General features: G+C 39.3%; 1 protein-coding gene across 1 annotated transcript; it reads right to left on the bottom strand.

Moving 5' to 3' along the window:
- Window positions 1–18,009: 18,009 nt before the first annotated feature.
- Window positions 18,010–18,633, bottom strand: LOC130934018 (uncharacterized). Its single transcript, XM_057863606.1, has one exon. The coding sequence runs from the start codon at window positions 18,631–18,633 to the stop codon at window positions 18,010–18,012; it is 624 nt and encodes a 207-aa protein (XP_057719589.1).
- Between the last annotated feature and the right edge of the window lie 5,681 nt (window positions 18,634–24,314).

Here is a 24,314-nt window from a genome sequence, read left to right as displayed (position 1 = left end):
CCAAAAACCACTCCCAGGAGGCTGCCCTGCCCTTGTGGAGGGCAGGGCAGAAAATTGATGCTTGGTGCTAGCAATTGGTGCGTGTTGGTGCGAGTCTGGCACGAGTTTGGTGCGCCAGAGGCTGCCCTGCCCGCGCCAAGGGCAGGGCGGGAAAGCTGATGCGCCAGGATGTGAGGCGTGCGTGCGTTGGTGCTGCCAGAAGCGAAGATTGGTGCGCCAGGAAAGGAAATTGGCGCGCGGGACGCTGCCCTGCCCGCGCCAAGGGCAGGGCAGGAATGGTTTGGTGCGCCAGGGAAGGAACGCGCGCGCCAGATGTTGCCAGGACGAGAAGTTGGTGCGCCAGGAAGCAAAGTTTGTACGCCAAGGTTTTGTGTGTGATGCGCCAATTCAATTGCTGCCCTGCCCGCGCCAAGGGCAGGGCAAGGTTCCTTCCTTCACGTCTCGGGTTCGAACCTGGGAGGGTGCAAACACGCTATTTATTTTCTTGGTTTCTTGGCACGGTAGTCACCCGTAGTCTTTGGCTTCCTCATGGTTCTTGGTTCGAACCTTGTGGCATGCATGGGAGCTATTTTTCCTTTGATTTCTTTCCTTTGAGAGCCCGATCCTGCTCTCCACAAGGGCAGGGCAGAAATTGCTTCTCTTGGTTCCAAGGCATCATTTTGTGCTCTGCCCTTTGGAGTGGGCAGGGCAGAGTTGCCTTTCTTGGTTTGGTCACTTAATGCTGCCCTCCTAGAGGGCATTCTGCCCTTGTGGAGGGCAATGTTGCTTCCCCCATTGTGATGCGGCACGCTTATCTCCTCTTTGGCCATGCTTTCCTTTTCTTGTGTCACGCTTCTTAGGCCACGCTTTTCATTTTCTTTTCTTTTCTTCACCTAAAATAAACCAAACAACCACTCAAAGTATCACTAAATTCAAGAGGCTTATAAATCAATTAAAATTCAATTAAAATGAGCTCAAACCTCAATGATTAACATTAAATTCATGGTGGTTGCTTGATTTAGAGAAGTTATGCATTTTCACTCCAAATCACTTACTTAGGATGTAAGAAAGTGCATAAATGCTAACAAAACAAGTGAAATTAGCTTGAAAAATGGGTATATAATGACTTGTCATCACAACACCAAACTTAAACCTTGCTTGTCCCCAAGCAAGCATCAAAACTAAGAGTAAATGAAATGAATAAGAAAAGAATGCATATCCTTATTATGCAGATAGCAGAACTTGATCTATGGGGCTTTTATGCAGACAATGACCACTCATTTATTGTTGCTGCTGCATAATACACATTTTGCATCAAAGGTTTGCTAAACTTGCTGTCATAAGACTCACCTTTTGATTACTCCCTTGGTAACTCTTCTTGGCTTATAATGCTTAACAAGCTTCTTATTCTTTTATAGGTTGGGTGTCAAATGTTGCAGCATAGCCTTTGGCTTTATTTTCTTTTCTTTTGCTCAACATCTCTCCACCACAGACACTTAGCTTGCTAATTCTTCCTAGGATCATTGATGCCCAGCATCTCTTTGGATCACTAAGTGCTTTGTATCTAAGTTGCTCTTTATTGTGGATTTTCAATTGGCCATCCCAAATCAGTTGATCTAAGTGACCGGGTTTTAAAATACCCCTTAGAATTTACTCATCCAAGCAGATCTCAGTACAAGAACACCACAGGCATTTGTCCTAAGGTTCAAACCATTGGTGTCCAACCTTTATTCTTTGTTCTTCTTGCCATTTTGGCTTTTTCTTTCTCTTTTTCTTTCTGTTTTTGTTACCAAGGGTTGTTTCATTCTTAATAAAAGTCTTTGTAACAGCAAGCTAACTCACAATTACTGAGAATGATATCATGCAACACTTATTCCATGAGTCATGCATTTAATCTAACACATATGCCACCACCAACTTCCATTCATACTCATGCAACATTGGATATTTTACTTTTCAATTCAAACCAAACTCTTTTATTTAAGCATATGGGAAACAAAGCAATATTTAAAGCTAAGTGATGGATACAAGCATTATGCAGACTCATCATTTTCACAAACAATTTCACTTGCAACTAGATAAACACTTTAGTAAGCCATACAAGGGTTTCCATGTTCGAACAATACACAGCAGCAGGGATTAAGTTCAGATACAACCTTTGAAGTTGCAGCCCTTTGATTTTTCTTTCTGCTGTGTTCCCTTTGAGTCAAAATGCATAGTGTCTTCAATTGTTGATTCATGTCCTGCATAATCCTCAAAGTTGCTTGCTTCTCAAGCTCTTGATTATATGGTTAGTATGTTCAATACTGAGTGTGGCTCCTGGATTGATTTTGGTGTGTGAACACCAAACTTAATTGTTTTGCCACTGTCTCAGATGTAACAAGTTAACCATATTTGAAACCATGTGTTCTTGCTAAAGGTTAATGGAATTAAAGCTAGAAAACAATTCAACAGTTGAATAATATGTTTAATTGCTTGGAGCTAGAATCATGCAAGAGGTGAGAATGTGTTTTTAAATGATATTGTTGGTGGGACACCAAACTTAGAAGTTTTCATTCTCCCTCAAATTGTTTTGGTGTGCAACACCAAACTTAGCTCCTTGCAATGCACCACAATTACTCAACATCTTTATTGAAAAGCTATGAAAAGAAACTACCTCAGGTTGGGTTGCCTCCCAACAAGCGCTCTTTTATTGTCATTAGCTTGACATCTTCATTTTTGCTTATCATGGAGGTCGAAAATCACAGTGCCTTAGCTTGTCTGTCTTCACTGTGAACTTCCTTCCGGTTTCCTCTTTGATGACTTCTATACATTCTTGTGAAAGGATCTTAGTCACCGTGTAGTGCTCAGACAACTGTGGGGATATCTTCAAGGGTTGAATATTGATCATCACTCGATCCCCTAGTGAAACTTTCCAGTGAGGATTTTTTTCTTTTCTTTAGTTCTATCCTCTGCTTCCTTTTGAAAGAATTCCTTGTTGTATTGTTCTTGGCTGGTGCTTCCTTTGTCCAGTATTTTCTCGTTGTCCTCCATGATCCCTTTCCATCCTTCCTTCTTTGTAGCATCTTTGTTGTTGGTTGGTTTATCTTCATTGGTTTTGAAGAAAATATCTGATTTTTTCTCACCCATTTCTGCAAAGTGCTTTGCTAGTTGAGCTATCTGCTCCTCAAGCCCTCTCATTAACATCTCTTGGTTCTTTGTTGTTTCTTCTTGATGTTTCATCATTCTCTCCATTAGGATCTCCAAGTTTGCGATTCTCTGAGAGTCTTGCGAGGTTGGTTGGTGATGACATGCTGAAGGTAGGAAGGGTGGGTGTGGTGGAGGCATGTAATGGTTGTTATTGCTGTAATGGTGTTTTTGATGATTTATGAAGTTCGGGTTGTTATAATGGAATTCCCTTGGTCTGTGATTTTGGTACTCACCCCTTCTCCAGTTAAGATGAGTTTGGGAGTGTCTGTGTTGTGGGTATTGGCTTTGGGTGGTATTAGTGGGTGGGGGATGTTGATTGGTTGTGTTCATGGAATTGTCCTGGCAGAAACTTTCTTGTTCTTGATATTGAGGCTCCCTCATTCTCAGATACGAATGAGGTCTCCATGGTGGAAATTTGGCATTCACTGCAGCAGACAACTCTATATTTTGCTGTGATTGATGGTGCATCTGTGTGTTTTGGTCCTTGAACGCGTTCATCCCTTCAATAATTGCTACTTTTTCTTCTGAGATTGTATTTTGTGGTTTTTCAAATGGCTGTTGATTGTTGACTCCTTTGTCATTGAGGTCTGCAATTCCTTGGGCAGTTGTTGTTGCTTTGAGTAGGCCATCTGAGAAGTAGTCCACTGCTTTTCTAGTTTCTGGGGTCAATCCTTCATAGAAAGCTCGGAAGCCCACTTTGTCAGTTGCTTTCTTGTATCTTTCCCAAGCCTTGAAGAGTGGTTCTTCGTCCCCTTGTGTGAATAAATGTTCCTCTTCTTTCGGCTGGAAGATCTGTTTGGATAAGGTGAATTTGGCCAGAAATTTTGTGACCAAATCATCCCAACTAGTAATACTTCCTTGGGAAAAAGTTTCAAACCATTGTGCAGCTTCACCCTTCAATGAGAAAGGGAATAATAGGATCTTGTAAGTGTCCTGATCTGGACCATCAGTTTTGACTGCATTGCAAGTTCTCAGGAAAGTAGATATATGTTGTTGAGGATCCTCTGATGGATTTCCATCATAAGAGCAATTGTTCTTGATGAGTGCAATGAGTGGTGGCTTCATGTCATGATACCCTTCGTCTGTAGAAACTTGATTTCCTGTGATATGCAAACAATCAGAGTGACCCAACAACAACACTCTTGAGAATTAAGTGCAGTTATTTGAGATAAATTGTTAGTGAGTTAGTAGAGGCAATTTCTCAAACAGTTAGTGTGTTAGTAAGAGTTAGAATAACAGAAAAGAAAAAGTGCTTAATCTAGACCTCCACTTCACTTAATCATTGTCAATCTATTTCAATCCCCGGCAACGGCGCCAAAAACTTGATGTGTGGAAAACGATCCAACACAAAACTCACCGGCAAGTGTACCGGGTCGCATCAAGTAATAATAACTCACATGAGTGAGGTCGATCCCACAGGGATTGAAGGATTGAGCAATTTTAGTTTAGTGGGTGATTTAGTCAAGCGAATCAAGTTTTGGTTGAGTGATTTGTATTTAACAGAAAGTAAATGACAGTAAACGTAAAGAGGAAAGGAGAAAGGGCAGTAAATTGAAGAACAGAATTGTAAATGTGCAGAATCTTAAAGAGCAAGAAAGTAAATGACTGAAACTTAAAGTGCAAGAAACTTAAATTGCAGTAACTTAAATGGCAAGAAAGATAAATGGCATGAATATAAAAGGGAACTGAGGAATGGGATTGCAAGATCTAAACAAAGAGGAAGTAAAGTGCAACAATTAAGGTAGCAGAATTTGAATTAGGAGCAATGGGAATTTAAACAGCAAAGAAATTAAATGCAGCAGAGGTTCCAAGAGGAACCAAGTAAAACTGTGATCTCAGGGTTCCAAGGGCTTAGGTAGCAGATCCTAAAACCCAATTTCCTTCCCAGATCTGAATTGACTAAGAAATTGACAGAAAATTAAAGAAGAAACAATTGAAGAACAGAATTTGAATTCAATTATGCAGAAAACAAAGTGCAAAGAGCTTGAATGGGAATTGGGACAGAACTTCCCCAATTTCACACACCCAATACTCAGAAAATAGAAGAGTAGAATTGCCCAAGAGAATTGAGGAAGGAGATCAATCAATTCTCCCTTGATCCTCTTGGTGCTCGGACAAATCTCTCAAGAAAGCTCAAAGACAAAATTCAAAAGCTCAAAAGGAAAGCAAAAATTCAAAGCTCAAAGTAAAGGTAGCTCCCAAGGTCCTAATTACATCAAACTAAGTCCTATTTATACACTTTCTATTCTTGGATCATGGGATTTGGATGGGCTTTTGGATTGGTGAAGAAATGAATTCAAATGAATTTTTAATTTGAATTTTGGCCCAAAAACCACTCCCAGGAGGCTGCCCTGCCCTTGTGGAGGGCAGGGCAGAAAATTGATGCTTGGTGCTAGCAATTGGTGCGTGTTGGTGCGAGTCTGGCACGAGTTTGGTGCGCCAGAGGCTGCCCTGCCCGCGCCAAGGGCAGGGCGGGAAAGCTGATGCGCCAGGATGTGAGGCGTGCGTGCGTTGGTGCTGCCAGAAGCGAAGATTGGTGCGCCAGGAAAGGAAATTGGCACGCGGGACGCTGCCCTGCCCGCGCCAAGGGCAGGGCAGGAACGGTTTGGTGCGCCAGGGAAGGAACGCGCGCGCCAGATGCTGCCAGGACGAGAAGTTGGTGCGCCAGGAAGCAAAGTTTGTGCGCCAAGGTTTTGTGTGTGATGCGCCAATTCAATTGCTGCCCTGCCCGCGCCAAGGGCAGGGCAAGGTTCCTTCCTTCACGTCTCGGGTTCGAACCTGGGAGGGTGCAAACACGCTATTTATTTTCTTGGTTTCTTGGCACGGTAGTCACCCGTAGTCTTTGGCTTCCTCATGGTTCTTGGTTCGAACCTTGTGGCATGCATGGGAGCTATTTTTCCTTTGATTTCTTTCCTTTGAGAGCCCGATCCTGCTCTCCACAAGGGCAGGGCAGAAATTGCTTCTCTTGGTTCCAAGGCATCATTTTGTGCTCTGCCCTTTGGAGTGGGCAGGGCAGAGTTGCCTTTCTTGGTTTGGTCACTTAATGCTGCCCTCCTAGAGGGCATCCTGCCCTTGTGGAGGGCAATGTTGCTTCCCCCATTGTGATGCGGCACGCTTATCTCCTCTTTGGCCATGCTTTCCTTTTCTTGTGTCACGCTTCTTAGGCCACGCTTTTCATTTTCTTTTCTTTTCTTCACCTAAAATAAACCAAACAACCACTTAAAGTATCACTAAATTCAAGAGGCTTATAAATCAATTAAAATTCAATTAAAATGAGCTCAAACCTCAATGATTAACATTAAATTCATGGTGGTTGCTTGATTTAGAGAAGTTATGCATTTTCACTCCAAATCACTTACTTAGGATGTAAGAAAGTGCATAAATGCTAACAAAACAAGTGAAATTAGCTTGAAAAATGGGTATATGATGACTTGTCATCACTAAGCGGCTAAATCAAGCTGTCCCTAACCATGTGCTTGTGTCATGAAGGTCCAAGTAAAAAGCTTGAGACTAAGTGGTTAAAGTCGTGATCCAAGGCAAAAGAGTGTGCTTAAGAGCTCTGGACACCACTAACTGGGGACTTTAGCAAAGCTAAGTCACAATCTGAAAAGGTTCACCCAGCTATGTGTTTGTGGCATTTATGTATCCGGTGGTAATACTGGAAAACAAAATGCTTAGGGCCACGGCCAAGACTCATAAGTAGCTGTGTTCAAGAATCAACATGCTTAACTAGGAAAATCAATAACACTATCCAAAATTCTAAGTTCCTAAGAGACGCCAATCACTCTAAACTACAAAGGAAAAAGTGAGATGCCAAAACTGTTCAGAAGCAAAAAGCTACAAGTCCCGCTCATCTAATTAGAATTAATATTCATTGATATTTTGGAATCTATAGTATATTCTCTTCTTTTTATCCTATTTGATTTTCAGTTGCTTGGGGACAAGCAACAATTTAAGTTTGGTGTTGTGATGAGCGGATAATTTATACACTTTTTGGCATTGTTTTTAAGTAGTTTTTAGTAAGTTCAAGCTACTTTTAGGGATGTTTTCATTAGTTTTTATGTTAAATTCACATTTCTGGACTTTACTATGAGTTTGTGTGTTTTTCTGTGATTTCAGGTAAATTCTGGCTGAAATTGAGGGACTTGAGCAAAACTCTGAAAAAGGCTGACAAAAGGACTGCTGATGCTGTTGGAATCTGACCTCCCTGCACTCAAAATGGATTTTCTGGAGCTACAGAACTCCAAATGGCGCGCTCTCAACGGCGTTGGAAAGTAGACATCCAGAGCTTTCCAGCAATATATAATAGTCCATACCTTATTCGGAAATTGACGACGTAACTTGGCGTTGAACGCCAAGTACATGCTGCTGTCTGGAGTTAAACGCCAGAAAAACGTCATGATCCGGAGTTGAACGCCCAAAATACGTCATAACTCGGAGTTCAACTCCAAGAGAAGCCTCAGCTCGTGGATTGATCAAGCTCAGCCCAAGCATACACCAAGTGGGCCCTGGAAGTGGATTTATGCATCAATTACTTACTCATGTAAACCCTAGGAGCTAGTTTATTATAAATAGAACATTTAACTAATGTATTAGAGATCTTTTGATCACTTTAGATCTAAAGATCATCTTTGAACGCATAGTTCTCAGACCATGGGGGCTGGCCATTCGGCCATGCCTGAACCTTTCACTTATGTACTTTCAACGGTGGAGTTTCTACACACCATAGATTAAGGGTGTGGAGCTCTGCTGTACCTCAAGTTTCAATGCCATTAAGATGATATCCTATTCAATTCTATTTATTCCTATTTCAAGATATACATTGCACTTCAACTTGATGAATGTGATGATCCGTGACACTCATCATCATTCTCACCTATGAACGCGCGTGATTGACAACCACTTCCGTTCTACCTTAGGCCGGGCGCATATCTCTTAGATTCTCCAACAGAATCTTCGTGGTATAAGCTAGATAGATGGCGGCATTCATGAGGATCCGGAAAGTCTAAACCTTGTCTATGGTATTCCGAGTAGGATTCTGGGATTGAATGACTGTGACGAGCTTCAAACTCCTGAAGGATGGGCGTGATGACGAGCGCAAAAGAATCAATGGATTCTATTCCAACCTGATTGAGAACCGACAGATGATTAGCCATGCGAGTGACAGCCGCAGAGGACCATTTTCACTGAGAGGATGGGATGTAGCCACTGACAACGGTGATGCCCTACATACAGCTTGCTATGGAAAGGAGTAAGAAGAATTGGATGAAAGCAACAGGAAAGCAGAGATTCAAGAGGAGCACAGCATCTTCACACGCTTATCTGAAATTCCCACCATTGAATTACATGAGTACTCCTATCCCTTTTATTTATTTTATTTATCCAATTTAATTACATTTGACCCTATGATTCCACTCACTAACTGAGATCTACAAGATGACCATAGCTTGCTTCATACCAACAATCTCCGTGGGATCGACCCTTACTCATGTAAGGTATTACTTGGACGACCCAGTGCACTTGCTGGTTAGTTGAGCGAGACTGTGAAGTTGATTTTAGACCATGGTATTGTGCACCACGTTTTTGGAGCCATTACTGAGGAATATTATTCGAGTTGTGTGAAAGTATAAATCACAATTTCGCCCACCAGCCACCTCCTCCATATTATTACCAAGATGAACCACCTCCAATATACGAAAATTTTCAACCACAAGATGATTACTACTTTCCACCATAACCTCCCATGGAAGAATACTCATATCCATTGATCCAAGAGCCACATGATCCTAATCATATTATCCAAGAGGAACAAGAGTCAAGGGATCATCTCAAGGAAGCATTGGAGCAATTTCAAGCAACCATGGAGTGTGTTGTGCAACAAGTGGAAAGAATGGAAAACATTGAACCACCACAACTCTACCAAGAAGAACTACCTTCCTACTATGAACCCTTCCACCAAAATGATGAATCCTTCCAACCACCCCAATCTCTAATGGATGAAACCCTTGGTGTTATTGTTCAAGGGCAAGAAGAGATGCAAAGGGATGTGCAAAATTTCATGGCCGCCTTGGATGCGGTAACAAATCAATTAGCCTCCCAATGCTTGAACACTCAAGAAACTCCCATGGCTACATGTGGAGAATCAAATGAAGAACATAGCATGAAGGAGAGATTGGAAACTCCGGTGGGAAATGAAGGAAGTTGCTTTGTATTGGAACAATTGGAGGAAGCTTTAATTGTTGAAGACAAGGAAGAAATGGTAGAAGACTTAGGAGATGTGGAGCCTCCTTGGGAACATAGAATTGAAGAAAACCCCTTCAAGATGATTGAAATTGATGCTAGGGAGGAAAGTGCACACCTTCCAAGGAATATTTCATATGAAGACTTGGATGGGATAGAGCAAGAATTGAGTTCCCATGGCAATGAAGAGCAAGCATCAAGTCCTAGTGATGGAGAATCCTTTGAACTTGAAGAACCTTCTCCCGGTGCATTTGAAAATGTTGTGGAGGTAAACTTCTTTCACCCTCCCAATTATAGTTTGATTAAGGGAAAAGACTTAGATAGTATTAATGAACAAAGGATTGAATTAGAGAAATCTTGTGAAGAGGTGGAAGTCCTTAGAAATAGAAGGATGGGAGTGGAATACGCTTTGTCAAGATCGTTGGAAGCATCTTTGCCTAGGTTGTCATCTACTCCCTCACTTGAGTGGGTAAAATTCATTTCTATTAGCTTTATTGTCCCACTTGAGTATGGCTTGCTTGAAACGGATGGTTAACTTAGGATGCTTTGTGGGATGAAGCCTAAGCGAAAGATGTTTCGTGGTTGGCGTTGCAAATCAAGGCTCATTTTGGTTGATACTTCAAGAGTTGAATACAAAGGTGGGAATAGTGCTCAAATAGATGGGTCTAGGAGGATTGTTGGGCACTTCATAGGGAATTCATCTTGTTCACCACCCGGTTGGACTAATAATGATGATCAACCTCAAGACGGGTGTGAAAACAAAGTGTGGGATCCCGGATTACAAGAAGAGGATCAACTTTGGGAGCCCCAAGCTTGTGAAGAACTCCATCAACACTTGGCTCAATCCATAAGAAATCTTGGGGCACAATGGAGAACCAAGCATTGGTGGGAGTTCCAAGATGAGTACAAGCACAAGCCACCTTGATGAGGAGCTCCCCATAAGTCCAACTTAAGGACAATAAACAAAAGTGCTAGGTGGGAGACACCCCACCATGGTAAAATCCTTTCATTTTCTCTTTTGTACATATTGGTAGAACTAGTTTAATTTCATGTTTAGAGTAGTTGGTTGAGTTTAATTAGTATTTTAACATGTTAAATAAGGTTTTAGGGTGTTTTGGTAGCTGTTTGGAGGATTGAAAGGCTTGGATTGGTGTAAGAACTTAGAAAAATATTTTTGAAAAACAGAACACCATCCACGCGTGCGCGTACCTAACGCGTACGCGCACCTGAGCATTTTTCGACCACCCACGCGGACGCGCACTGTACGCGTACGCGTGGATGCAAAAAAATTCGACTCCAGCCAAAAACCCGAGAGTTAGGCCTGCACTGTGCGAACATTGGGCCTAAGGCACAAGTCTATACACGCGTGCGCGCACTTGGCGCGTATGCGCACATGATATTAAATTGGCATGCACGCGCACGTACACTGTGCGCGCGCGCGTCGATTGCACAATCTGCACTCTCGATACTTTTACCCGAGAGCTGTGCCAGACTTGGGCCGACATTATGCCTCCGACCTAACTCGATGCACGCGTGCGCGCACCTGGCGCGTACGCGTCCTTCAACCAATATGCACATTGACGCGTAGGCACGCATGACGCGCACGCGTCGGTAAAAAAAAAAAAGAGAGTTTTTTTTTCCCTCTTCCATTTTCTTTTGCTTATCACATTCGCATACTTCTATTCTTCCCATTTTCATTTAGTTTTTGTAGCATGTTTTCATTTTTTTTAGTCATTTTAATAATGGTGTTGCATCTTCCTACTCAATTGTTGAGGATTCATTGCATTACTTTGGTGCTTCTTGGCTTGTTTCATATTGTTGGGTGATGTTTCTCTTCAAATCAATGCTCAATCTTTTATGCATTCTTTGTGCATTGATATGACCTTATATTGTCTTTCATGGCCCACTCCCTCTTGTTCGCGCTTGTTGCTCATCATGCTCTTCATGCTTTAACCTTACTCTTGCATCAAGTATTAGTTAATATGCCATTGGCTTATATTGTTTTCTCTTTTACATGTTGTAGCTACCATGTAGTAGAGAACCATACCTTTATTTGGCATTCGCCCCCGCCTATGTTCTATTTCCTTCGATATCTTTGTTATAGGCCTAATATTCTTTTCCTTTTCTATCCTTTTAGGTTGGCCACCAAGGAGGGAGAAAGGAAAAGCTTTCAAAGGGGGCAACAAACAAGTCATCCGCACAACCTTTTGAAGGAGCTCATCAATTGTAGCAACCCGTCCACCTTGCTCTTCTTTGCATGCACCGAGGACGGTGCAATCTTCAAGTGTGGGGAGGTCGTTCGACCGATCTCCATGGGTAACAATTTCTTTTTCAACACCAATTCTTAGTTTTCTTTGTTAGATTAGTTATTGCATTGCATGATAGGTTGCATGTTAGTTAGAATTTGTACATATTTTACCACTTCTCTTTCTTATTAGGACCACTTGGTTATGGTGATAATTTCTTTTCCAAGAAAATGTTTTAGGGCACCCTACCAATTTGAAAAAGAAAATTTGTGGAACTTGCTTGAAAGAATTTATTTTGGAACATTGAGCTAAGAACACAAGCTTGTGAGATTTGAGCCTAATGGTGTGGTTACATCTTATAACCACTTATTTTTCCTTCTTGTGTGCATTATTCTCTTTCTATGATTGTAATCTTTGATTTGTTTGAATCTATATGTCCCATTATTCCTTGTATTCATGCATTTATATGATTGAGGTCATCATTTCATTAGCTCACTTACCCAAAAAGCCTTACCTTTTATCACCCATTGTTAGCCAATTTGAGCCTACGCTTAACCCACTTGTTCTTAATTTTAGCACATTACAAGCTTAAAGCGGAAAACAATAAATGTCCTTAATTTGGATCTTTGATTGGCTTAGGCTAGTGTGTGTGAGTATCATTCAAGTGTGGGAACCTTGGGACATTGGGTGAATAAAAGGGTAGTTTTGTATTATTATTGAAAATATTGGGAATTGGGGTACATGCTCGTGTATTGATCAAATGTATAGACCTTATGCATTGATGCTCTTGTATATAAAAAAAATGATGAGAAAAAAAACAAAAGAAAAAGAAAAGAAAAAATAATATGAAAAAAAATATAGAAAAAAAATAGAAAAGAAAGAAAAAGAAAAAAAAAACAATAAAAAGGGGACAAAATGCCCCAAAGTAAAGCTCAAATAAAAGTCAATGCATATGTGTTGTGAAATGAAAAGAGAATGCATGAGTATGTGGAAAAAGTGAGGAATGGGAAGTTAGATTAGTACTTAATTGTATAGGTCAGTATATAGGTTAGGTGGGAAAGTTTAAGTTAATCAAAGATTCAAATCCTAAGTCCACTAGCCATATATGATCCTACCTTGACCCTAGCCCCATTACAACCTAAAGAAAAGACCTCATGATACATGTATGCATGCATTGAATAATTGTTGATTGTTAGATGAAAAAACAAATCTTGGAAAGCATGATTAGGGGAGAATTGAGAGAATCAACCCCAAACACCGAGTGACTAGAGTGCAAACACTCCCGGTGAGGGTTCGATGCTCAATTCCTTGATTCCCGGCTTTCATGAGCGTTCTTCTCGCAAGTCTATTTGAACTTCATTTCCACATTCGAATTGGTAGGATTCATGAATCGTTATATGATCTTAACTCTACTTGTGCATGTATGACTTGGAGGATTGATTTATTTTTAACCAAGTAGGTAAAACCATTTTGCATTTTAGTTGCATATAGTTTAGGCTGCATATGGCTCATTTACATGGAATAAATGTTGATACCTTTTGTTTCTCTCTTGGCTTAAGCATGAGGACATGCTTGGTTTAAGTGTGGGGAGGTTGACAAACCCCATTTGTAGGGTTTATCTTGTATTGATTTTAGGGGATTTTATCACCTTTTACTCACATTTATTCAATGAAATAGCATGGTTTTGTATATTCTCCTTTAATTGTGCTTAAGAGTGAAAACATGCTTTTTAGGTCTTAAAATAGCTAAATGTAATTTACCTTGATTCCATTAGATGCCTTGATATGTTTGTTAAGTGATTTCAGATTTAGGAGGCAAAGATTGGATCAAGGGAATGAAGAAAAAGCATGTAAAGTTGGAGAACTCATGAAGAAATGATGGAACCAAAAAGCTGTCAAGCCTGACCTCTTCGCACTTAAACGACCATAACTTGAGCTACAGAGGTCCAAATGATGCAGTTCCAGTTGGGTTAGAAAGCTAACATCCGGGGCTTCGAAACGATATAAGATTTGCCATAGTTGCTACAAGTATGGTGGCGCGCACGCGCATAGTACGCGCACGCGCCGTTGCTGCCACCTAGTCCACTTGAAGCAAAACGTGGCTAGCGAATTTACAAGCCTTGTGGGCCCAATCCAACTCATTTCTAATGCTATTTAAGCCAAGGATTGAAGGGGGAATGAACATACACTTCACATTTTAGAAGTTAGTTACCATTAGTTTAGGATTAGTTTAGAAGTAGTTTCTAGAGAGAGAAGCTCTCACTTCTCTCTAGGATTAGGATTAGGATTAGGTTTAGTTCTTAGATCTAGATTTAGATTCATCTTCTTCTACCTCTATCTTCTCAATTCCTTGTAGTTACATTCATTCTTCTTCTATTCTTTTAGTGTAATCTCTTTTATGTTGTTCTTGTGTTTTGTTGTAGATCTACTATTGTTTCTTCCATTTTCTTTCAATTCAATAAGAGGTAATTCATGTAGATCTTGTTTCCTTTAATTGTTGTTGTTAATTCTTTACATTTAATTGTTGTTAGATTTCATTCTTGTTGTCAATTTGCTATGCTTTCCTTTTATGCCTTCCAAGTGTTTGATGAAATGCTTGGTTGGATTTTAGGGTAGAATTTTATACTCTTGGCTTGGAAAGGTAACTTAGGACCTCTTGAGTTACTAATGTCCAAGTAATTGATGATTGGGATCCATTGACTCTAGTTTTCACTAATTGAATTAGTGGAGAGTTAGAACTTATGGACTAGGATTGATATAGCTCATTTGACTTCCCTTTACTACTAGTTAGAGGATGATTTAATGAGATTAATCCTTGCCAATTCTCATATTGTGGTTAGTGATTAGGATAGAGATCCTTGACCACCAACCCTTGCCAAGACCTTTTTAGGCTTTAGTTTACTTTCTTGCCATTTATCTTTCATGCTTCATATCAAAACCCCAAAATAACTCACAACTAATAACAAGACACTCTATTGTAATTCCTAGGGAGAACGACCCGAGGTTCAATACTTCGGTTTATAAATTTAGGGGTTTGTTTTAGTGACAAACAACTTTTTGTATGAAAGGATTAGTGATTGGTTTAGAAATTATACTTGCAACGAGATTTCATTTGTGAAATTCTAAACCGTCAAAAATACAATCGTCAGCCTCCTGGCTGGCGTATAACGCCAGGCTGCTGCTCCCTTCAGGGTGTTAAATGCCCAGCCAGGGCCTCCTGGCTAGCATTTAATGCCAGGATTGCTGCCTTCATGGGCGTTTGAATGCCCAATTACCTACTCTATTCTGTTTGCTGTTCTACATCATTCTGTGTCTATTTAAGCACTGTACATGATCGCTAAATTTAACATTAACTTAAAACATAATAAAAAACTAATTAAGAAGGAATTTAATTAAAACAAAAGTAATTAGAGAATTAATAACATATGAGGAATCGTTGGGTTGCCTCCCAACAAGCACTTCTTTAATGTCTTTACATAGACTTCACTGTACATAGCTTAGTAACAGTGTTGAGCCTCCTGGCTCTGCATCTCCTTTAAGGTAATGCTTAACTCTCTGTCCATTGATAGTGAACTTATTTTCATGATCTTTACTTTGAAGTTCTACATGTCCGTAGGGTGATACTCTTGTAATCACATACGGTCCCTTCCAGTGGGATTTGAGTTTCCCAGAGAATAATCTAAGTCTTGAGTTGAAGAGAAGGACCTTCTGTCCTGGTTAAAAGACTCTGGACGCTAACTTCCTGTCATGATACCTTTTTGCCATTTTTTTATAGATTTTTGTATTTTCAAATGCAACTAAGGGGAATTCATCTAACTCATTTAGTTGGAGCAGCCATTTCTCTCCTACTGCTTTAGCATCAAGGTTAAGGAATCTAGTAGCCCAGTAGGCCTTGTATTCTAGTTCCATTGGCAAATGACATGACTTTCCATATACCAGCTGATATGGTGTAGTTCTAATGGGGGTTTTAAAAGCTGCTCTGTTTGCCCACAGAGCGTTATCAAGCTTCCTAGCCCAATCCTTTCTAGAGGAACTTACTGCCCTCTCTAAGAATTGCTTTAGTTCTCTGTTTGAGACTTCAGGTTGCCCATTTTTTTGGTGGTGATATGGTGTTGCTACTTTGTGGCAAACTCCGTAACAGCTTAAGACAGAATCCAGCTGTCTATTGCAGAAATGAGTACCTCTATCACTAATCAGTTAGGACACCAAATCTGCTAAAGATGTGCTTTTGGAGGAACTTCATTACTACTCTGGTGTCATTAGTGGGTGTTGATATTACTTAAACCCATTTAGACACATAATCGACTGCAACAAGGATGTAGGTGTTTGAGTGTGAAGGCTGGAATGGTCCCATGAAATTTATGCCCCATAGGTCAAACAACTCAATCTCTAGGATTCCTTGCTGAGGAATGCTATGACCATGAGGGAGGTTGCCAGCCCTTTGGCAACCATCACAGTTACGGACAAACTCTCTAGAATCCTTAAAGAGAGTAGGCCAGTAAAACCCACTTTGGAGAACTTTGGTGGCTGTCCACTCACCTCTAAAATGTCCTCCATAGTTAGAGCTATGGCAAAGCCATAGAATTCTCTGTGCCTCTTCTTCAAACACCCAGCGTCGAATTATTCCATCCGAGCATTGCTTAAAGAGATATGGTTCATCCCATAGGTAATACTTTGCATCATGCATGAGTTTTTGGGCTTACTGTCTGGTAAACTCTTTGGGAATGAACCTGATGGCCTTGTAATTTGCAATGTCTGCAAACCAAGGTACTGTCCTGATGGCATAGAGTTGCTCATCTGGAAAGGATTCGGATATGTCAGCGGAGGGAGAAGAAGTCCCTGCTACTGGCTCAATTCGGGATAAGTGATCAGCCACCTGATTTTCTGTCCCTTTTCTGTCTATAATTTCTATATCAAACTCTTGTAGGAGTAATACCCATCTTATAAGTCTGGGTTTAGAATCCTGATTAGTGAGTAGATATTTTAGAGTAGCATGGTCAGTATAAATAATGACCTTGGACCCTACTAGGTAGGATCTGAACTTGTCAATGGCATAAACCACTACAAGTAGTTCCTTTTCTGTAGTAGTGTAGTTTTTCTGTGCATTATTTAATATGCGACTAACATAATAAATGACATGCACAGAAGCTTGTCATGTCTTTGCCCTAGGACTGCGCCAATTGCATGATCGCTGGCACCACACATTAGCTCAAATGGTAAGTTCCAATTGGGTGCAGAGATGATATAAGCAATGATAAGCTTGGCTTTCAAAGTTTCAAAGGTATGCAGGCATTCTTGGTCAAAGATGAATGGAACATCAGTGGCCAAGAGATTACACAAGGGTTTTGTGATTTTAGAAAAATCTTTTATGAACTACATGTAAAATCCTGCATGTCCTAGGAAGCTTCTGATTGCCTTGACATTAGTAGGTGGAGGTAAGCATTCTATCTTTTCCACCTTAGCATGATCCACCTCTATCCCCTTATTTGAGATCCGATGTCCAAGAACAATACCTTCAGTTACCATGAAGTGGCATTTCTCCCAGTTTAGAACTAGGTTTGTCTCTTGGCATCTTTGCAGAACTCGGGTTAGATGATCAAGACATGAGTCAAATGAGTTTTCGAAAAGAGATAAGTCATCCATGAATACTTCAAAAAAATCTCTACCACATCAAAGAAGATGGATAACATACATCTCTGAAAGGTGGCAGGTGCATTACACAGACCAAATGGCATTTGCCTGTAGGCAAACATGCCAGATGGGCATGTGAATGCTATTTTCTCTTGATCCTGTGGATCCACTACTATTTGGTTGTATCATGAATATCCATCCAAGGAACAATAAAAAGCATGACTTGCTAGTCTTTCTAGCATCTGGTCAATGAAGGGTAAAGGAAAGTGATCTTTCCTGGTGGCGTCATTGAGTCTTTTGTAATCAATGCACATACGCCACTCTGTAACTGTCCTTTTATCAATCAACTCATTCTTTTCTTTATGAACCACTGTCATGCCTCCCTTTTAGGGAACAACTTGGAGAGGGCTCACCTAGAGGCTATAAAAAATGGGATAAATGATCCTAGCCTCATAGAGCTTAGTGACTTCCTTCTGCACTACTTCCTTCATAACTGGATTAATTTGCCTCTGTGGTTGTACCACTGGTTTGGTATTATCCTCCAGCAGGATTTTATGCATGCATCGGGCTGGGCTAGTGCCCTTAAGGTCACTTATAGTACACCCAAGGGCAGTCCTATGTGTTTTAAGCACATGAATTATTGCTTCTTCTTCCTGTGGCTCTAAGGCAAAGCCTATGATCATAGGATAGTTGTCTCCATCTCCCAGAGGTTTCTCTAAATCAGGCTAAGTATCATCAAGGATATCCTCTAGCCCTTCATTGATGCTTTTGGCCATGTTGACCTCTTCCACCAGGGAATCAATGAGGTCAATGCTCATGCATTCCTCATTAATGTCTGGATGTTGCATAGCCTTGACAACATTCAGTACGAACTTTTTCTCATTGACTCTCAGGGTTACTTCCCCTTTCTCAATATCAATAAGGGTCCGTCCTATAACTAGGAAGGGTCTCCCTACGATAAGGGATGCACTCTTGTGTCCTTCCATGTCTAACACCATAAAGTCAGTGGGGAAAGCAAAAGGTCCAACACTGACAATCATGTATTCTATTACTCTTGATGGTATCTTAACAGAACCATCTGCAAGTTGAAGGCATATGCGGGTTAGTTTGACTTCTTTAGTCAAATAGAGCTTCTTTATTAAAGAAGCAGGTATTAGGTTTATGCTTGCACCAAGGTCACATAAAGATGTCCTTGTACAAGCATCACCTAGAGTGCATGGTATCATAAAGCTTCCAGGATCCTTAAATTTCTCTGGTAAGCCATTCTGAATGATTGCACTGCACTCTTTAGTGAGGAAGACTGTTTCTGTCTCTCTCCAATCCTTCTTATGACTTAATATGTCCTTCATGAACTTACCATAAGAAGGTATCTGTTCAAGAGCTTCTGCAAAAAAGGATCTTGATCTCTAGTGTTCTGAAATACTCCGCAAAGTGGGCAAACTATTTATCCATTTCCTCTTGATAGAGTTTCTGAGGAAATGGCATTTTAGCCTTAGAATCATCACCCTTTGTTGATAGAGGCCGAATGCCATGTGTGCTGGAATGGGGGTTACTAGCTTGCTTAGGAAGGTTGTTATCAGTGAGTGGCTGATCTCCCTTGCTTGGGCATTTAACGCCCATGTTGCTGCCCCCTTGGGCATTTGAACGCCCAATATCTGCCCTTTCCTGGCGTTCAACGCCACGAGGGATACCTTCCTGGCTGTTTGAACGCCCAGTCTCTGCCCTTTCCTGGCGTTCAACGCCAAGAGGGATACCTCTTTGGGTGTTTAAACGCCAAGAGTCATCCTGTGCAAAGACCTGGTTATCCTCTATGGGCTTTTCGTTCTTATTGTACTGAGGTTGGGTGCTTAAGGTTTTCCCACTCATCAGTTGAATAGCCTGGCATTCATCTGTTTTCTACTTAGATAACTGCTGCCTTGTTTGACTCAACTAGGCTTCTACATTTCTATTAGAAGCCTGAGTTTCTCTCAAGGCCTCTTTCAGTTCCAGCATTTGCTGGGCAAAGGTGTGCAGTTTCCGAGTCAACGGGCCATCCTGTTCTAGAGGGTTAGGTTCATCTGATATCGCCTTAGCCTCTCCTTTCATAGAGGTCTCAGTGGCTGAGTACAAATGCTGATTAGTGGCAACTGTCTCAATAAGCTCTTGAGCCTCTCCAATGGTCTTTCTTATGTGTATGGAACCACCAGTAGAGTGGTCCAAAGACATTTTACCCATGTCTGAAAGTCCATAATAGAAGATGTCCAATTGTACCCATTCTGGAAATATTTCAGTGGGACCTTTCTTTAGCATCCTCTTATACCTTCCCCAAGCATCATAAAGAAATTCACTATCTCCTTGTTTGAAGCCTTAGATGTCCAGTCTCAACTGGGTCATCTTCCTTAGGGGAAAGTAATAATTTAAAAACTTGTCCACTAACTGTGTCCAAGTTTTCAAACTAAATCTAGGCTGGTTATCAAACCACTTCTTTGCTTGATCCATTACAGTAAAAGGAAAGAGCAATAATATGTAACACCTTGGTCTACTCCCTCATGGTGTACAGTGTCAGCAATTTGTAAGAAATCTGCTAAGAATTCTGTAGGCTCTTCCTGTGGAAGTCCAGAAAACTTGCAGTTTTGCTGCACTATAGTAATGAGTTGAGGGTTTAGCTCAAAGCTACTTGCTCTGATGTGAGGTATGCTAATACTTCTTCCATAGAAGTCAGCAGTGAGATTTGTATAAGATTTCAGAGTTCTTCTGAACTCTTCATTCCCACTTGGGTTCATAGTGAAGTAAGGTAGAAGAAGAGGAAGAAGAAATAGGAATAGAAGAAGAAATAGAAGTAGAAGAGAAGAATAAGAATTAAAATATTTTTGTTTTTATTTTATTTATTTATTTAATCCAAAATTAAATTTAATTAATTAAAAAGAATTAAATTTCGAAAAAAAAAGAGGAAAGAAGAGTAGAAGAAGATATTTAAAAAATTAGGAAAGAGAAGAGTTAGTTAGGAAGTTTTAAAAGAGAAGAGAGAGAGATAAGATAAACAACTAATTAAAAAGAGATTTGAATTTAAGATTTGAAAATTGAAAATTTAAATTTAAATTTTGAAATTTAAATTTCGAAATTTGAATTTGAAATTTTAAATTTTGAAATCTTAAATTTTGAATTTTTGAAAAAGTCAACAAGATAAGATAGAGATTTGACAAAAAAAATTGATTATTGCAAAGGTTTAATTTTGAAAATTTTAATTTTTAAATTTAAAATTGAATTTTGATTTTAGAATTTGAAAATTGAAACTTGAAATTTAAATTTTGAAAGTTAAAATTTTGAATTTGAAATAAGATAAGATAAGATTTGGAAAAAGATGTGATTTTTTATTTTGAAACGATTTGTATTTGAAAATTTGACAACTAAGATATGATAAGATAAAATTTTGAAATTAAAATCTAAATTTTTATGGATATTTTAAAAAATTATGGTTAGAATTAAGTTAGAAAAGATATTTTTTATTTTTTATTTTTGAATTTAATGAAGAGAGAGAAAAACAAGTAAAAGATACAAGACTTAAAATTTTTAGATCTAACGCTCCTTATTTTTGAAAATTTTGGAGGGAAACACAAAGGAACACCAAACTTAAAAATTTTAAGATCAAACACAAGGAAGACTTAAGAACACTTTGAAGACTAACAAGAACACGAAGAACAAAACTCAAGAAATTTAAAGAATACAAGAACATATAAAGGACACCAAACTTAAAATTTTTAGAAAACCAAAACACAATTTTCGAAAATTAAAAGAAAAATAACAAGAAGACACCCAACTTAAAGATTAAAATAAGACTCAAACAAAAAGACTTTATCTTTGAAAATTTTTAGAAAAAAGACTTGAAGGGACAAAAATTTAACCAAGAACAAAAATAAAAGACTCAATCAGAAAGCTAAGGATGCTTGAAAATAAATTGTATGAAAAAGGTTTTTGAAAAAGTTTAAAAAATTTTTGGAAAAGAAAAACAAGAACATGTAAGACTCAAACCAAGAACAAAGATTAAACAAAAGAAAATAAAGATTTTTGAAAAAGTTTTTAAAATTTTCAAAAAATAGAGAAGAAGAAAATAAAAATTAAAAGACTCAAATAAAATAAAATAAATTACCTGATCTAGGGAGCAAGATAATCCTTCAGTTTGTCCAAACTCAACAATCCCCAGCAACAGCGCCAAAAATTTGGTGCACAAATCCCCACACTTTTGTACAGCTATACCAGCAAGTGCACTGAGTCGTCCAAGTAATACCTGAGCGAGTCAGGGTCAATCCCACGAGGATTGTGGTTTGAAGCAAGCTATGGTTATCCTGCAGGTCTTAGTCAAGCGGATAAAAGAGTAGGAGATGTTGGTATGTTATTTTTAATTGCATAAAAAGGAATAAAGAGAAAGGGTAATTAGAACTCCGAAGTCGTGTAAACTATGAAAAGAGGAGAGTTAAGGATTGGAGTTGCTTTGTCTTTCTGAATAAACTCTGGTACTACTGTTTCCTTTCCTTTTGAGTGATTTTTTTAATGGCAAGTTGTATGTGATTGACACTGGTTTGAGCAATGGTGCACGAAATTGCAGTCACACTTTTGCAATTCCACACAACTAACCAGCAAGTGCACTGGGTCATCCAAGTAATACCTTACGTGAGTAAGGGTCGATCCCACGGAGATTGTCGGCTTGAAGCAACTTATGGTTATCTTGTAAATCTTAGTCAGGATATCAATAATTATCAGGTTTAATTGTGAAAAGTAAAAGAACATGAAATAAGTACTTGTTTTGCAGTAATGGAGAACAGGTTGAGGTTTTGGAGATGCTCTATCTTCTAAATCTCTGCTTTCCTATTGTCTTCTTCTTCATGCACGCAAGGCTCCTTCCATGGCAAGCTGTATGTAGGGTTTCACTGTTGTCAATGGCTACCTCCCATCCTCTCAGTGAAAATGTTCAACGCGCTCTGTCACAGCACGGCTATTTATCTGTCAGTTCTCGATCACGTCGGAATAGAATCCAGTGATTCTTTTGCGTCTATCACTAACGCCCCACAATCGCGAGTTTGAAGCTCGTCACAGTCATTCAATCCCTGAATCCTACTCAGAATAGCACAGACAAGGTTTAGACCTTCCGGATTCTCTTGAATGCCGCCATCAATTCTAGCTTTTACCACAAAGATTTTGATTAAAGAATCCAAGAGATATCTACTCAATCTAAGGTAGAACGGAGGTGGTTGTCAGGCACACGTTCATAGGTGAGAATGATGATGATTGTCACGGATCATCACATTCATCAAGTTTAGGAACAAGTGATATCTTAGAATAGAAGCAAGCATGATTGAATGAAAAACAGTAGTAATTGCATTAATCCATCAAGACACAGCAGAGCTCCTCACCCCCAACCATGGGGTTTAGAGACTCATGCCGTAGAAGATACAATAAGAAACATGTAATGTGTCATGCGGTAGAGATACAATGTCAAAAGGTCCTATTAATAGTGAACTAATAACCTAGGATATACAGAAATGAGTAAATGACGTAAAAATCCACTTCCGGAGTCCACTTGGTGTGTGCTTGGGCTGAGCATTGAAGCTTTCATGTGTAGAGACTTTTTCTGGAGTTAAACGCCAGCTTTTGTGCCAGTTTGGGCGTTTAACGCCGGGAATTCTGAAGCTGATTTGCAACGCCGGTTTGGGCCATCAAATCTCGGGCAAAGTATGAACTATTATACATTGCTGAAAAGCCCAGGATGTCTAATTTCCAATTCAATTAAGAGCGCGCCAATTGGGTTTCTGTAGCTCCAGAAAATCCACTTCGAGTGCAAGGAGGTCAAAATCCAATAGCATCTACAGTCCTTTTCAGCCTCTGAATCAGATTTTTGCTCAGGTCCCTCAATTTCAGCCAGAAAATACCTGAAATCACAGAAAAATATACAAACTTATAGTAAAGCCCAGAAAAGTGAATTTTAACGAAAAACTAATAAAAAATATAATAAAAACTAACTAAAACATACTAAAAACATACTAAAAACAATGCCAAAAAGCGTATAAATTATCCGCTCATCACAACACCAAACTTAAATTGTTGTTTGTCCCCAAGCAACTGAAAATCAAATAGAATAAAAAGAAGAGAACATACTATAGATTCCAAAATATCAATGAAATTTAGCTCCAATTAGATGAGCGGGACTAGTAGCTTTTTGCTTCTGAACAGTTTTGGCGCCTCACTTTATCCTTTGAAGTTTAGAATGATTGGCATCTATAGGAACCTCAGAATTCAGATAGTGTTATTGATTCTCCTAGTTAAGTATGATGATTCTTGAACATAGCTACTTTATGAGTCTTGGCTGTGGCCCAAAGCACTCTGTCTTCCAGTATTACCACCGGATACATACATGCCACATACACATAACTGGGTGAACCTTTTCAGATTGTGACTCAGCTTTGCTAGAGTCCCTAATTAGAGGTGTCCAGGGTTATTAAGCACACTCTTTATGCCTTGGATCACCTTTTATTAAATATATTTATTTATTTATTTATTTTTCACTGCTTTTTCTTGCTTCAAGAATCAATTTGATGATTTTTTTCAGATCCTCAATAACATTTCTCCTTTTCCATCATTCTTTCAAGAGCCAACAAGTTTAACATTCTTTAATCAACAAATTCAAAAGACATATGCACTGTTCAAGCATTCATTCAGAAAACAAAAAGTATTGTCACCACATCAAACTAATTCAACTAATTTCAGAGATGAATTCGAAATCCTGTACTTCTTGTTCTTTTGTGATTAAAGCATTTTTCATTTAAGAGAGGTGATGGATTCATAGGACATTCATAGCTTTAAGACATGAACCTTAAATTTTATTAATCATGAATTAAGAACAAGACTCAAAAATAGATATAAGATAGGACTAATAGTAATAGAAAACAAAATTTTAAATGACTCTAAAATAGACTCCTAATGATAGAGGTTATCATAGAGTTAGAACTCAACAACCTTGATTTTGAGAAGTGGATGCTCCCTCAACTTGTGGGGTATT

This window comes from Arachis stenosperma, chromosome 6, assembly GCF_014773155.1.
Source record: "Arachis stenosperma cultivar V10309 chromosome 6, arast.V10309.gnm1.PFL2, whole genome shotgun sequence".
Lineage (NCBI taxonomy): Eukaryota > Viridiplantae > Streptophyta > Magnoliopsida > Fabales > Fabaceae > Arachis > Arachis stenosperma.
The sequence above is the reverse complement of the archived record's forward strand: the minus strand, read 5'-3'. Positions and strand labels throughout refer to the sequence as shown.

Bases quoted from the DNA above. Each gene is read 5' to 3' on its own strand.
- LOC130934018 (XM_057863606.1), bottom strand. From the start codon at position 18,633: ATGAAGGACATATTAAGTCATAAGAAGGATTGGAGAGAGACAGAAACA.